Source organism: Anolis carolinensis, unplaced genomic scaffold, assembly GCF_035594765.1.
Source record: "Anolis carolinensis isolate JA03-04 unplaced genomic scaffold, rAnoCar3.1.pri scaffold_11, whole genome shotgun sequence".
In the NCBI taxonomy this organism is placed as follows: domain Eukaryota; kingdom Metazoa; phylum Chordata; class Lepidosauria; order Squamata; family Dactyloidae; genus Anolis; species Anolis carolinensis.
In genome coordinates, this window is record NW_026943822.1 from 14318408 (window position 1) to 14334480 (window position 16073).

The window sequence follows — 16073 nt, forward strand, 5'->3', positions numbered from 1 at the left end:
CCTATGTGTGTATAATGTGATCCGCCCTGAGTCCCCTTTGGGGTGAGAAGGGCGGAATATAAATACTGTAAATAAATAAATAATAATAATACTCACATTTGCATGTTTTTGAACTGCTAGGTTGACAGAAGCTGGGGCTAATAGTGGGAGCTCACCCTGCTCCCCGGATTCGAACTAATGACTTTTCGGTCAGAAAATTAAGCAGCTCAGTGGTTTAACCCACTGCGCCATCAGGGGCTCCAAACCAAAATGAAGTAGGAAATAAATACAGATACAATCACTATGATTGTAATTTCAAAACAGAACTGAATCTAACTTTGTTAAAAACACAGCGATTTCAAAGAGAAAACAAGTTATCGCAATCGGCCACATAAGCAAGTCCGATATTTCCGCGGCATCCTCTTTCTTGGGGGTGCCCTAACTATGGATTTCCCACATGGCCAACAAACATTCCTGCAGCTCAGTGATTTTAGAGCAGTTCCTTGGCTGGCGGATATGGTTTGACATGGCATAACTGATACGATTGGCAAGGAACTTCTGCTTTTCCTGAGACAGTTTCAAAACTAATGTTTAATTTACTGGCCAGCGTAACTCCTTTCTTTTTGTTTTATCAACTTGGGAGTATTGACCAGTTAGTTGTGTTTCTGAAATCATCAGGGAACAGTTGAAGTTTAGAAAGGAATAATTTATCACAAAATCATCTTTGAGTGGAATTTGCAAGTAATCTCCCTTCAGCAAAACACATAGCTTTCGCTCCTCCATCACAACTCTCCACGGTCAGCCAACACTATTGGATTACTTAAGGTAAAAGTTTTCTCCAGATATTAAATCTAGTCGTGTCCGACTCTGGGGGTTGGTGCTCATCTCCATTTCTAAAAGAAAGAGCCGGCATTGTCCATAGACACCTCATGTGGCCGGCATGACTGCATAGAGCGCCGTTACCTTCCAGCCTGAGCGGTACCTATTGATCTACTCACATTTGCATGTTTTTGAACTGCTAGGTTGGCAGAAGCTGGGGCTAACAGTGGGAGCTCACTCTGCTCCTCAGATTCAAACCACCAATCTTTTGGTCAGCAAGTTCACAGCTCAGAGGTTTAACCTTCTGCGCCATCTATATATATGTGTGTGTGTGTGTGTGTACTATGTGTGTATATCTATATATATAAAAGGGTAATGAAATTTCGGCCTAGGATAAAACAACAAAACTACACATCCCAGAAACACTAAACTTGGCAGCACAACCCCTCGCCCATGCCTCTACATTCATACAACATAATGAAAAGAAAAATGAAGTCCTAATTAGAGGGAGAGGAATAATTGTTTTTATCCAATTGCTGCCAGTTAGAAGGCTAAGCTCCGCCCACTTGGTCTCCTAGCAACCTACTCAGCCCACCCAGCCTCTCAATAATAATAACAACAACAACAACAACAACAACAACAACAACAATAATAATACAATCCTAAGGTTAGCAGATACCCCTAAGGATCATCCAGTTCAACTTCCTTATATCATGCAGGAGGACACAATCCAACCACTCCTGACAGATGGCCATCCAATATCTGCACAGTAATAATACAAATCGAATCATAGAATCAGACAGTTAGGAGAGACCCCTAAAGGCCATCCAGTCCAACCCAACTTTGCCATTAGATGATACAATCCAAACACTCCCAACAGATGGCCAGCCAGCCTCTCAATAATAATAATAATAATAATAATAATAATAATAATAATAATAATAATAATAATATACAATCCTAAAGTTAGCAGATATCCCTAAGGATCATCCAGTTCAACTTCCTTATATCATGTAGGAGGACACAATCCAACCACTCCTGACAGATGGCCATCCAGCCTCTCTTCTCCTCAAAGGAAGGCAAAGTAAATCCTCTTTGAACAAACGTCTGGAGGACCTCACCTTCCCCAGCGCTGGTGTGTAAATACTAGAGATCTCTTGCTGTTTTAATCTGTTTCTTGATCTTCCAGGCTATCCAATGCACTCTGGTGAACTGTAGCTGTCAACGCTTTAAACCAGGGAAAATAAACCAGCGACAATGTGATCAGTGTCGGCATGGATGGGTAGCACACGGTAAGAAGCCACAATTTATTGGAACCTTACAAACTGGCCATGCAGTACAAACTGTTTGGCAACAGCTCTCAGTTTATTAACAATTTGCTCAATGCAGGTTCAAATAAGTAAAAAATCACAGATGTATGAAATAGGAGGAGCCCAAGTGACGAAGTGTGTTAAAGCCCTGAGCTGCTGAACTTGCAGACCGAAAGGTACTGAAAGGTCTCAGGTTCAAATCCCGGGAGTGGAATGAGCGCCCGCTGTTAGCTCCAGCTCCTGCCAACCTAGCAGTTCGAAAACATGCCAATGTGAGTAGATCAATAGGTACCGCTCCGGCGGGAAGGTAACGGCGCTCCATGCAGTCATGCCTTTGGCCACATGACCTTGGAGGTGTCTACGGACAACGCCAGCTCTTCGGCTTAGAAATGGAGATGAGCACCAACTCCCAGAGTCGGTCACGACTGGACTTAACGTCAGGGGAAACCTTTACCTTTACCTTTAGAAGAGACCCATTAGTTCCTTTATTTAATCGTTTTCCAACATGTCGGTATATTGAGTGAATGGACTGAGTCTTGTTGGAACTAAGGCTAGGATTCGTGTCTATATAACTTATAAGTCCTGTTTGTATGGAAAAGGAAAATGGTTAGTTTGAGAGCAGCTGTTTTAAAAATGGCTTAGCTTATGATAAACTTATCAGTATTCCCCAATACCTCAATTTGTTTTGATCTTCTTCGCTTCCTTATTTCTTCATATCTAGCAAGGTACATGTTTGTCATTTCTGTTTTGCTTTTGTTTTTTGTTCCTTTTAGCTTTAAGTAAGCTAAGGATCCCAAATCTCTGTTCAGCAAGCCAAGTGGAAATCGTCCAGTCTAATGTGGTCTTTGATATCAGTAGCCTCATGCTGTACGGAACGCAAGCTGTTCCCATCCGTCTCAAAATCTTGCTGGATCGTCTTTTCAGCATCCTGAAACAAGAAGAGGTCATACACATCCTCCATGCCCTGGACTGGACACTTCAAGACTATATTCGTGGGTATGTCTTACAGGTGAGTATTTCAAGTGTCACATTATGAGTCTGCAGTTACTTCTAGTAGGGAGACAGGAGCAAGGAGATGCCATGTGGTCCAGTGCCCTCAAGGTCTCACTTTAAACTTTTGGGTTTATTTCACACTAGCATGGGTATCTGATGTTGCAGTTATTTGAAAAAGTCAAATTTTTAATTGTACAACATGCATAAGATTGTGGATTAATTACAACTGACATCATGCCAAGTTAACCCATGAGAAACTCCATCAGTACTTAAAGTTTGTTATGTTGGGCAAGTTTGCTCTGGATGCATCATCGGTGGGTTCAGTGTGTAGGTTAAACTACAACTCCCATTGTGGTGAATCAGTCCCCTCAACTCCTCCAATAGGTTGAGTTAGTCATGGGGGTTCTGCGTGCCATGTTTGGTCCAGATCCATCATTGAGGAAGATCACAGTATCTCAGGTTGTGGGTGAACTACAACTCCCACAAAGGAAGACCAGTCCCGCCCCTGCCCCCAAACCCCTCTAGTAATAAAATTTTGGCATATCAGATATGTATGCAAAGTTTGGCCCAGATCCATTGGTCTTTAGGTGCACAGTGGATGTAGGCGAATTACAACTCCCCCAAATCAAGATGAATTTTCCCCAAAGACCTCCAGTATTTTTTTGCTAGTCATGGGCGTTCTGTTGCCAAGTTTGGCCCAATTCCATCTTTGGTGGAGTTCAGGATGTTCCTTGATTGCCGATGAAATATACATCCCAGTATCTAAAACTCCAAAATGTCCAGGCCAATTCCCCTCAAAATTCACCAGTATTCAAATTTGGGCATATCATTCAAGTTTGGTCCAGATCCATCACTGTTTGGGTTCATAGTGCACTCTGGATATAGGTGAACTAGGTAAAGGTAAAGGTTTCCCCTGACGTTAAGTCCAGTCGTGTCTGACTCTGGAGGTTGGTGCTCATCTCCATTTCTAAGCCGAAGAGCCAGTGTTGTCCGTAGACACCTCCAAGGTCATGTGGCCGGCATAACTGCATGGAGTGCCCTTACCTTCCCGCCGGAGCAGTACCTATTGATCTACTCACATTGGCATGTTTTCAAACTGCTAGGTTGGCAGGAGCTGGAGCTAACAGCGGGTGCTCAAGCTGCTCCCGGGATTTGAACCTGGGATCGTTTAGTCTGAAAGTTCAGCAGCTCAGCACTTTAACACACTTCGCCACCGGGACTCTACAACTCCTATAAATTCCTCCAAAGACCTCCAGTATTGTTTGTTGGTCAAGGGGGTTCTATGTGCCAAGTTAGTTCCAGATTCATCATTAGTGGAGTTCAGAGTGCTCTTAGACTGCAGGTGAACTAGACCTCCCATTACCTACCACTCCTATTAATCATAGTGAATTCTCCCCAAACCTCTCTAGTATGTTCAGTTGCTGATCAGTTCCTCTGTTTTCTGTGTGCCTTAGAAAAGAATAGGAAAGGGTTATGGGAGAGGCAATGGGAGGGGTCATGCAAATTCAACACCAATGGAGAGTCAGAAACACTGGAATGCCTGTGGTGGAGGGAAAGCAGAAAGTCTAGGATGAAATTCACTTGGAGGGTGGGCAGTAGGGTGTTTGTAGAGGATCCTGGCTGGGCTCTTGTTTACGGTGCTCTGTATCACCTGCAATGTCACTGGAGGGATGGCCATTGCTATTTGGGAAGTGGGAGCTTGTTTGTGTAAGTGGACACTCCAGCCACATACACACACATATATATTCTCTATTATTATGTGTATAGAAGAGGGATAGCTTTCAGCACCTCGGAGAGCTCCTTTGAGGCCTGGATTACAACCTAGGACAGGCCAAGGCGTTCCTCATTGCTTTGTATGGAGCTGAAATATGGGGGGGATCAAGATCTGGCATTGGTAGAAAGATTCCAACTTCGCCACTTGAAAATTGGCTTAGGTGTGGAGAGATCATCCCTGTCAGCTGCAGTGAGAGCAGAGATGGGAGTACCCCCAATTTCCACAGTAATTCTGAAGAGGCAGATCAATTGGTGGTACAAAATAAGACAAATGCAACCACATAGACTCCCAGCCATATGCCTATTAGAGCAAGAAAACCACAAAGAGTGGTCATCATGGCTAAGCAGACTTGGTCACACGGTCAGTAAGATAGGTTTTGCCCCACACGAGCTAATAAATTTTGGGGCTAAAGTGTGCTCAATTGTATACCAAAGAGCCCTCGACATTGCTGCACAAAATGATCTTATGATCATAGCGCAAGCAAGAGCCACTCCATACCTGGCCAAATTTAAATGCAGCGTGGGCATAGAAACCTACCTCTTCTTGACTCTTCCATTATATATTAGAAAACGTTTTACCCGGGCTAGATTCGAGCAGCTTGACATTAAGTCCAAGCTAGGTAGACATCAGAATATCCCCTATACGAAGAGAACCTGTGGGTGCCGTGAGGTAGATGCAGAAGTGGAGGACTCAGAACATTTTTTCTTAAAATGCCCCTATTACACCAGGATTCGATCTCTCTACTTAGACCCTCTGCTGGAGAATCATACTCACTTAGAGAATAAGGAGAAATTGCATATCATTCTACAGGGTTCAGATAAAAACTATTTTAAAACTGACCCTTTTTACGCAAAAAGCGCTGGCCGTTTTTGAGAAGATGGAAGCGGAGAGCTGATACATTATTGCCATTAACAAAATCCAAACTTAAAATTTACTATGGACAAGACACTTGTTTTATTTACCCCTGTCCTCGTTCAAACCTTACCTTAGGAAATTACTAATTTTAACCTTTTTACTCTGTATTTGTCTAGCAGCGGGTTATTAGGCCGCAGGTTGGGATGTTTTGTATCTTTACATGGTTTTATTGTATGCATGTGTACGTATTGTATGTTTTACATGTTTTGATATGGTCAAAAGTGACTAATCAATAAAGAATTGTAACTTGTAACCTAGGACAGAGTGGCAGATTTCCCATTGGGGGCAGATTTCCAGTTCAGCAGCCATTTGTTTCTAATCCCAATTGCAGACAGCATGAAGAACGAGAAACACTTCTCCTCTACAGACCACACAAATATGGCCTGTGAAAGTGTTCGCCTTTGCTGATGCGTCTTTCAGCTACAAGAGGGATAGAAATACTACGATGCAAGGGATTTAATTTCAGCATATTTTGAACATAACCAGATTCAAACAATTTACTGGACAGACTTCCTTTATTTTGAGATATTCCCTTCTTTCTGTCCCGCCAACCTCAGAGGTAGATCTGGCAATAACACAGGAGCGAGCCTTTTCAAGCGCTGCCTCCGGGCTCTGAAACTCCCTCCCAGAGAGCTTACTGACATTATTCCCTGCTCTTTTTCTCTGGGGGAAAAAAAATGAAAATCTTTCTGTTTTGACAAGTCTTTGATTACCCATTTCAGCTCAAAAAATGTGCCAGGTTTTATCCTTTTTTTTGTGCTGAGATTTTAATGGTTTATGTCTTTGACTAGTTTTAATATTTTTTATAATTTAATGACTTTTAAACGTTTGCATTTTGCGGGTGTTTAGCTATTTTTAAAAATGTGTTGAAAGCTCCTGGAAAAAAAGCCATGATGTCAAAGACAACAACAATTGACAACATCAACCTAGCTAATTAATCCCAACAGGATCGATGATATTTCCTGCCTTTACATTAACCCCAAGGACCATCCAGTCCAACCACTTCTGCCATGCAGAAAGACACCATCCAAGCTCTCCCGACAGATAGCCATTTAGTGTCTGTTTCAAAGGGAAGGAGACTCTACCAGGCTCCCAGGCAGCATATTCCTCTGTTGAACAGCTCAATAACTTTTGTTTATTTATTTATTTACAGTATTTATATTTCACCCTTCTCACCCCGAAGGGGACTCAGGGCGGATCACATTATACACATATAGGGCAAACATTCAATGCCCATATACACATAGAACTGAGACAGAGACAGACGCAGAGGCAATTTAACCTTCTCCTGAGGGGATGTTCGATTCTGGCCACAGGGGGGAGCAGCTGCTTCATCATCCACTGTGACGGCACTTCCTCATTCCAGCGTCGTAAATTAGTTAAACTTGCCTCCCCACTTTTTTTATAAGTGGTACCTTATTTCCTACTTGATAGATGCAACTATCTTTCGGGTTGCTAGGTCAGCAACGAGCAGGGGCTATTTTTTAATTATTTTTTTAATTGACAGGTGCTCACCCTGCCACAGGCTGGCCTCGAACTCATGACCTCATGGTCAGAGTGATTTATTGCAGCAGGCTGCTCACCAGCCTGTGCCACAGCCCGGCCCCACGGTTTAGGTGGAATCATTTTCCCAGTAGTTTGAATCCACTACCTGTTTATGAAAAACCCTGAATTTAATAGGATTTTCTTAGACAAAGAATACTTAGAAGTGATTTTGCTGATTCCTTTCTCTGAAATATAGCCTACGACACATAGTATTCACTGGCGGTTTCCCATCCAAAGACTAATCTTGATTAGTTTTCAAGATCAGACATTATGTGGTACACAAATTTAATATTATATAGATCAGGCATGGGCAAACTTTGGCCGTCCGGGTGTTTTGGACTTCAACTCCCACAATTCCTAACAGCCGTTAGGCTGTTAGGAATTGTGGGAGTTGAAGTCCAAAACACCCGGACGGCCAAAGTTTGCCCATGCCTGATATAGATGCTTATAATATGTTTTTCTGTTGGAGTGATGTCATTTTGAACTTCTCCTCTTAGCTGGTGCACTCTTTTTAATGTAAAGCAACATTATGATTTACGTTATGACACAAATAAATATTTAATGCCGCTTGATAATTTTGCTTTTTAGTGTTAGGGGTTTTTTTTTTAAAAAAATGGCCTCAATTACCTTGAACCTTTTTTGCATGAAAAATTGATGACGAGGCATTCTTCATCTTCGTATAAAAGTCTTGCATGCCCAGTGAAAACTCTCAGTAGGCCATCAAATACATGTTCTGTGATAAAATATTTATTGTAGTTATTGGGAAAAGTTCGGGTATGGCTGGAGTTTGAAAGAACTCCAAGACTCTGGTGTAATTACAGCTGTGCTCTGTGAACACTGGTGAAGGATCGATGCAGGTTCATTTGTTCTCTGATCTTAGTAGCTTGGAAGATGATTAAACTTGCATCGAAAGTATACTTGGCTATAGACATCTTGTATATGTGTGGCTCATATTTCAGTATTCGGTGGGACGACTGCAAAATACTTTCTACTCTTCATGTGGTTCTAATGATAGATCTGTGGATAATTTGCAATAAATTGGTGTGGATTTCTGACTCCAGGTGTTTAATAACAGTTGCAAAATAATTTCCCCTCCTTAAAACCACAGCTCTGCTTTTTTATGTGCTGGAACCAAGCGCTAACAATGGCACATGCTACTAACATGTGCTATTGCAACTACAGTAGAGTCTCACTTAACCAAGCTAAATGGGCCGGCAGAAGCTTGGATAAGCGAATATCTTGGATAATAAGGAGGGATTAAGGAAAAGCCTATTAAACATCAAATTAGGTTATGATTTTACAAATTAAGCACCAAAACATCATGTTTTACAACAAATTTGACAGAAAAGGTAGTTCAATACGCAGTAATGTTATGCTGTAATTACTGTATTTACGAATTTAGCACCAAAATATCACGATATATTGAAAACATTGACTACAAAAATGGCTTGGATAATCCAGAGACTTGGATAAGCGAGGCTTGGATAAGTGAGACTCTATTGTACACTGCAGTTTAACACCACATTAACTGTTATGACTCACTTCTGCAGAAACATGGGATTTGTAGTTTGGTGAATCATAGAGTCATAGAATCATAGAGTTGGAAGAGACCTCATGGGCCATCCAGTCCAACCCCCTGCCAAGAAGCAGGAAAATCACATTCAAAGCACCCCCGACAGATGGCCATCCAGCCTCTGCTTCAAAGCCTCCAAAGAAGGAGCCTCCACCACACTCAAGGGCAGAGAGTTCCACTGCTGAACAGCTCTCACAGCAATAATAATAATAATAATAATAATAATAATAATAATAATAATACTTTATTTATATAAAGTTACTAGCTGTGCCCGGCCACGCGTTGCTGTGACAAAGTGGTGGTGGTATTGGTTAAAAATTGTTGTGTAATTTTTATTTGGAGTTATTTGTATTTTTAATTAATTTTATTGTAAGTTATCTTTTTATTTATTATATTTTATTATTTTCTTGTATTATTTTTAGTTATTTTCTGTTATTATAGTATTTTATTGTATTATTTTTTAGTGTTTTTAATTTTTTTTAGTGTTTTTTATTATTTTTATTGGGTTGCTAGGAGACCAAGTTGGAGGAGCTTAGCGTTCTAACTGGCAGCAATTGGATAAAAGCAATTATTCCTCTCCCTCTAATTAGGACTTTATTTTTCTTTTCTTTTTGTTGTATCAACCTAGAGCCGTGGATGATGGGTTGTGTTGTCAAATTTCGAGGTTGGGGGGCCTGTAGTTTTGTTGTTTTGTGGGTCGCCGTGATGTCATCACTCTTATATACATAGATAAAGTTATATAAAGTTATAAAGTTATATAAAGTTATAAAATGATATAAAGTTATATATACAGTGAGGAAGTTCTTCCTAATGTTCAGGTGGAATCTCCTTTCCTGTAGTTTGAAGTAATTGTTCCACGTCCTAGTCTCCAGAGCAGCAGAAAACAAGCCTCCTCCCTATGACTTCCCTTCACATCTAGATACATGTCCCTCATCATGTCTCTCTCAGCCTTCTCTTCTGCAGGCTAAACATGCCCAGCTCTTTAAGCCACTCCTCATAGGGCTTGTTCTCCAGACCCTTGATCATTTTAGTCGCCCTTCTCTGGACACATTCCAGCTTGTCAACATCTCCCGTCAATTGCTTTGTCCAGAATTGGACACAGTATTCCAAGTGTGGTCTGACCAAGGCGGAATAGACGTAGCATGACTTCCCTGCTTCTTTGCATTCTTTGGCAGAGAAAGCTAAAGACCTTGTAAAACTACAACACCTAGGATTCTATAGTATTGAGTAATCTGCTTCTGTTTCTAGTCCAAATTTCAAAGGAGCTCTACATAGTGCTCAAACTATTTTGGTGAAAGCACTCAGAATCTTCAATAGTTGCTCCAGGGAAAGTTTGGTAGTGTTGTGCTTTTGTATGGAATTGCTGTTCTTTTTATGTAGTTTCATCTCAAGCTGCATTAATTCTACTATGTAGATATTTTTATTGTGTCAGAAGCGAATTGAGAATATACTGCAAGTCACTTCTGGTGTGAGAGAAAGACGTTGCCCAGGTGATGCCCAGATATGTTACCATCCTGTGGGAGGCTTCTCTTATGTCCCCACATGGGAAGCTGGGGCTGACAGATGGGAGCTCACTCCGTGTTGTGGAATCAAAATGCCAACCTTCAGGTCAGCAGTTCAGCCATCACAACGGTTGAACCTTTTGCACCACAGCAGCTTACCATGTAAATGCACCCTGTGTCATATATCTGGTGAGCAAGAAAGTGACTGGCAGAGTATCAGACCAAATACAGTAGAGTCTCACTTATCCAACACTTGCTTATCCAATGTTCTGGATTATCCAACACATTTTTATAGTCAGTGTTTTCAATACATTGTGATATTTTGGTGCTAAATTCGTAAATACAGTAATTACTACATAGCATTACTGCGTACTGAACTACTTTTTCTGTCAAATTTGTTGTATAACATGATGTTTTGGTGCTTAATTTGTAAAATCATAACCTAATTTGATGTGTAATAGTCTTTTCCTTAATCCCTCCTTATTATCCAACATATTCGCTTATCCAACGTTCTGCTGGCCCGTTTATGTTGGATAAGTGAGACTCTACTGTATATGAGAAAAGCCATGGCTGCCATGTCTCTCATGAGACTAAAAGAGCAATGGGTTTCTGGGAGTCTTTGGGGCTGGGTGGCCATGTTCCAGAAGCTTTCTCTCCTGATGTTTTGCCCACATCTGTGGCAAGCAAGCATCCTCAGAGGTACGAGGATGCCTGCCACAAATGTGGGTGAAACATCAGGAGAGAAAGCTTCTGGAACATGGCCATACAGCCTGAAAGACTCACAGCAAACCAGTGATTCTGGCCATGAAAGCCTTTGACAATCGATTAAAAGAGCAATGTTTAGAAGCAGCTTTGGTACAATTTGAATAAAAGCTTTACGCAAAAAGCGCTGGCCATCCGCGAGAAGATGGAAGTGGAGAGCTGTGATATTAATGCCAATAACAAAATCCAAATTTAAAATTTACTGTGGACAAACCGCTAGTTTTACTTACCTTTGCCCCCGCTTAAACCTTACTTTAAGGGAATAATTAATTTTAATTTTAATCTTTTTATTCTGTATTTGCACAAATACCTAGGAGTGGGTTGGTAGGCTAGTAGTGGTTTTACATGGTTTTACTGTATGTATGGGTAAGTGTGTACGTTTTGTATGTTTCATATGTTTTGATATGGTCAAAATTGACTAATCAATAAAGAGTTGTTGTTTATTTATTTATTTATTTACATCACTTTTACCCCGCCTTTCTCTCCGAGGAGACTCAAAGCGGCTTACAGTAAATAGGCAAAAATTCAATGCCTAAAAACAATGTAAAAACAACAATTCATATAAAACAATCTACAAAACAACAGTTCATATAAAACAGGTACCATTACAAAATAAAATCACATTATATAAAATTTTAAGAATGTCCAAGATTAAAATCCATTCATCCAGAATCCTCAAGTCTTCGTACAGGTCATGTAAAGTCCATGTTCTTATTCATTAAAAGCTTGTGTGCACAGCCATGTCTTTAAGGCTTTCCTGAAGCCTAGGAGAGTTGGGATCTGCCGTATGTTGCTGGGGAGGGTGTTCCACAGCCGAGGAGCCACCACCGAGAAGGCCCTGTCCCTCGTTCCCACCAGCCTTACCTGCGAGGCTGGTGGGACCGAGAGCAGGGCCTCCCCCGATGATCTAAGAGTTCTAGAAGGCTCAAAGAGTTGTTGTTGTTGTTGTTGAATAAAAGCTATTAAGCAAGGATTCCTAAATCTGGATATGCAAATGTGTGGGACTTCACTTGCATGCATCTCCTGAATATTAGCAACTCAAAATGCAGTTTCTGTGGGCTGAAGTTGGAAATCACTGCATTAAAGTGTCCATTTCAATTAGCCAGCTGTGTGATGCTGCTCTTGCTTTCTGTCTCTCTAAGGATGTTTCTGGAAAGGTCCTGGATCACTGGAGCATCATGACCGGCGAAGAGGAGTTGGCGACTTTGCAGCAGTTTCTACGTTTTGGTGAAACAAAACCCATCGTAGAGCTGATGGCAATTCAGGAGAAAGAGGGGCAGTCTGTCATCATCCCATCTGCGTCGGCTAACATGGATATAAGGGCATTTATTGAAAGCTGCAATCAGAGGAATCTCACCCTGGACAAAATTAACCCTGTGAACATCCATCACTTTGAAAACGTGGTGCACAACATGGCTTTCATGCTGCCTTTTCAGATTTTCAGCCCTGTGCCGCCGCCTCTGATAGGTTCACCTCCTGAGAGGCTTCTGATAGAACAACCTCCGGATAGCAACGAACCGAAGCCAGATGTTCATACACAGTTTTCAGAAAACATCTTCTTGATGCCCAATTCTTCATTTCAAGCTGAAAAGGAGACGGCTGCAACCAGCCCAGATATCATGAAACCAGAGCAGGATGTTTCCTCAAGAGATCTGAGCTCTCCGAATGTCGACTCAAGGCTCGAAATGGGCCAGATTTCCCCACAAAGTCAGGTGAAACCTATTGAGAAAAATGGAGCTGGAACAAGGAAAGGGCGTGTTTTTTGCACCGCGTGTGAAAAGACCTTTTACGACAAAGGGACGCTGAAGATCCACTACAATGCTGTCCACCTGAAAATCAAACACAAATGCATCATCGAAGGCTGCAACATGGTGTTTAGCTCTCTACGGAGTCGGAACCGCCACAGCGCCAACCCCAACCCCAGGCTCCACATGCCGATGAACCGAAACAACCGCGACAAGGATTTGAGGAATGGGTTGACCGTCAACGCACTGGAAGAGATCAAAAAGACAGATTTTCCTTTATTACCTCCAGATAACAGATCTGTTCCTAGCTATGGAAGTTCTTGTATTGAATCAAAAGTGCAACCAAGTTTTCACGGTACCGGACAAAACGGCATTCTCTTTCCAAACCTGAAGACGGTGCAACCAGTTCTTCCTTTCTATCGCAATCCGGTTGCTCCAGCAGAGTTGGCAAACACACCGGGGAGTCTTCCTTCTCTCCCTCTGGTTTCCTCCTCGACACCGGAACCATTGGTTTTGAACGAATCGCTTTTTGGGGTGCTGCCTAAGAAAAAGTCCCGCAAGTCTAGCATGCCCATCAAGATAGAGAAAGGAGCCGCTGAAAGAACAAGAGGTGCCAACTTGGACGATGACTTGCCTCCACAGGTGGTCAGCGAAGGGCATGCGGAGATGCAAAAGTCAAGAGGAGAACATAATGCAAACCATTCAGCGAACAAGCAATCCCATTCAGAGATATCACGGAAATCCTTTTCTGAGGTTGGAGAACCAAAATCTTGCAAGTCAAATAATCTGGGCATCAAAGCAGATGAATTGCATCACCCCGAGAGAAAGGATAAGCCAGAAATAAGCAAATTGTTACAAACAGCTTCGAGTGAAAATGTATGTCAAGATCTAAATCAGCAAAGTGATGGCCTCCAAGCGGCCACCGAACCCCATGACTGTATTAAGGGGCAGTTGAATTGCAAGGTTTTTGGGAATGACTTCTCTGAGTTGCAGCTCCACTTGCTGCGTGGGAGTGGGTTCGGAGCCCTCTCCAGTGGGAGTGGGTTTGGAGCCTTGAAAGAGATGGATCATGTCAATCAACATGCCCTGGGGCCTTCCAAGGGAGACAGTTGCTTCCACTGTGACATCTGTAAGAAGACCTTTAAAACCCCTTACAGTGTAAAACTACATTTCAAAAATGTACACCTCAAAGAGATGCATATTTGCACGGTGCAGGGTTGCAATGCTGCTTTCCCTTCTCGTAGAAGCCGAGACAGGTAAGAAAATGATTTACAAATTATATCTGTGTAAGTGTGTATTTTTTTTAAACCACCAAAATGTACAATGGAGACTAATTTCATATCAAGGTTTGATTATGGAGGTGGGAATATGGGTTAAACCCTTGTGCCGGCAGGACTGCTGACTGAAAGGTCAGCGGTTCGCATCCGGGGAGCTGGGTGAGCTCCCATGTGTCAGCTCCAGCTTCCCATGTGGGAACATGAGAGAAGCCTCCCACAGGATGGTAAAACATCCAGATGCTTCCTAGGCCTTGCAGATGGCCAATTCTCTCACACCAGAAGCAACTTGTAGTTTCTCAAGTCGCTCCTGAGATGAAAAAAATATAGAAAATTATGATTGAATTTTTGCTGTGTTTCCTTGTCTAGTGTTTTCCATGCTTTATCGGAACACAGGAATAATGGCAACCCATTGAACAAAATCTTACTTTCTCCCTCAGATCAAAGGCATTCTAGTGGAGCCCCAATAAATCATTTCTGGGAAGCTTTGGTGGGTGAAATGGAATCTGATGCTATTGTTCCCTGCCCACACAAACTACATGCTTATACATAAGACACGTATCTCGTGTTTTTCAAGCAAAATCTGGAGTTCAAGCAAAATCTTAGCACCATTATAGTATATAAGACTTACCCTAGAAGTCTTATGAGTAGAAGTAAGAAATATTATGTTCTCTGGAGCATTCTAGCAACTGTGTTTAAGACTGTAGCATATTTTCGAACCCTTCTTATATGCAGTTAGAGCAATGATGGGCAACCTTTTGAGTTTGGTGTGTCAAAATTCACCAAAAAACCTAGCATGACTTGGGTGGTGTGTCACTTTGAGAGAAAAAAACATAATTTCGCAATATATATAGTTTAAATAACAAAAATGTATACTTGTAATATATAACTGTATTTAATAAATCAAAAACAATTTACTACCCTTATTTCCGTGTACAACAATCTATGGTACCTCTTGCAGTTTCCACACTGATTTCTCAGCCAGCATTTGGAAACAATAGACATTGACAAAATTATGATCTGCCAACTGCAAAAGGCCACCCGACTGGGATCTGTGCGCATCATCCGAAAATACATCGCACAGTCCTAGACACTTGGGAAGTGTTTGACTTGTGATTTTGTGATATGAAATCCAGCATATCTATTCTGTTTGCTGTGTCATACAATAATATTAATAATAATAATAATAATAATAATAATAATAATAATAAGTTTGCTTCTTATGTTTATTGTTTCCATGACCATGAGCATTATTTGCTGGAAAGGTACGATATCACTGATTTCTCTCTATTCTAGTTTCAATGTAGTCATGAATAATGAATAATGAATATAATAATAATATAATGGTAATAATATGATAATATTCTACAATAATAATAGAATAATGTAATGTGCATAATTCCCATGGAGTAAACAACAAAACCACTGGACCAAATCACACCAAATTTGGCCACAAAATTATTATTATTATTATTATTATTATTATTATTATTATTATTATTATTTACAGTATTTATATTCTGCCCTTCTCACCCCGAAGGGGACTCAGGGCGGATCACATTATACACACGTAGGGCAAACATTCAATGCCTATAAACATATCAAACAGAGACCGAGACAGACGCAGAGGCAATTTAACCTTCTCCTGAGGGGATGTTCGATTCTGGCCATGGGGGGAGCAGCTGCTTCATCATCCACTCTGACGGCACTTCCTCATTCCAGGTCATAAATTAGTTAAACTTGCCTCCCAACTTTTATAAGTGGTACCTTATTTCCTACTTGATAGATGCAACTATCTTTCAGGTTGCTTGGTCAGCAACGAGCAAGGGCTATTTTTTATTTTTTATTGACGGGTGCTCACCCCGCCATGGGCTGGCCTCGA

At 41.4% G+C, this 16073-nt stretch overlaps 1 protein-coding gene across 1 annotated transcript in view; it reads left to right on the forward strand.

Annotated features, from left to right (window-relative positions):
* bnc1 (basonuclin zinc finger protein 1) overlaps positions 1-16073 on the forward strand; it is a 34424-nt gene that overhangs the window by 10153 nt on the left and 8198 nt on the right. Inside the window, exons 2-4 of the mRNA XM_003229202.4 lie at positions 1988-2090; positions 2882-3117; positions 12315-14173. Of these exons, the coding sequence (XP_003229250.3) occupies positions 1988-2090; positions 2882-3117; positions 12315-14173 (2198 nt within the window). The remainder of the gene's footprint in view (positions 1-1987; positions 2091-2881; positions 3118-12314; positions 14174-16073) is intronic.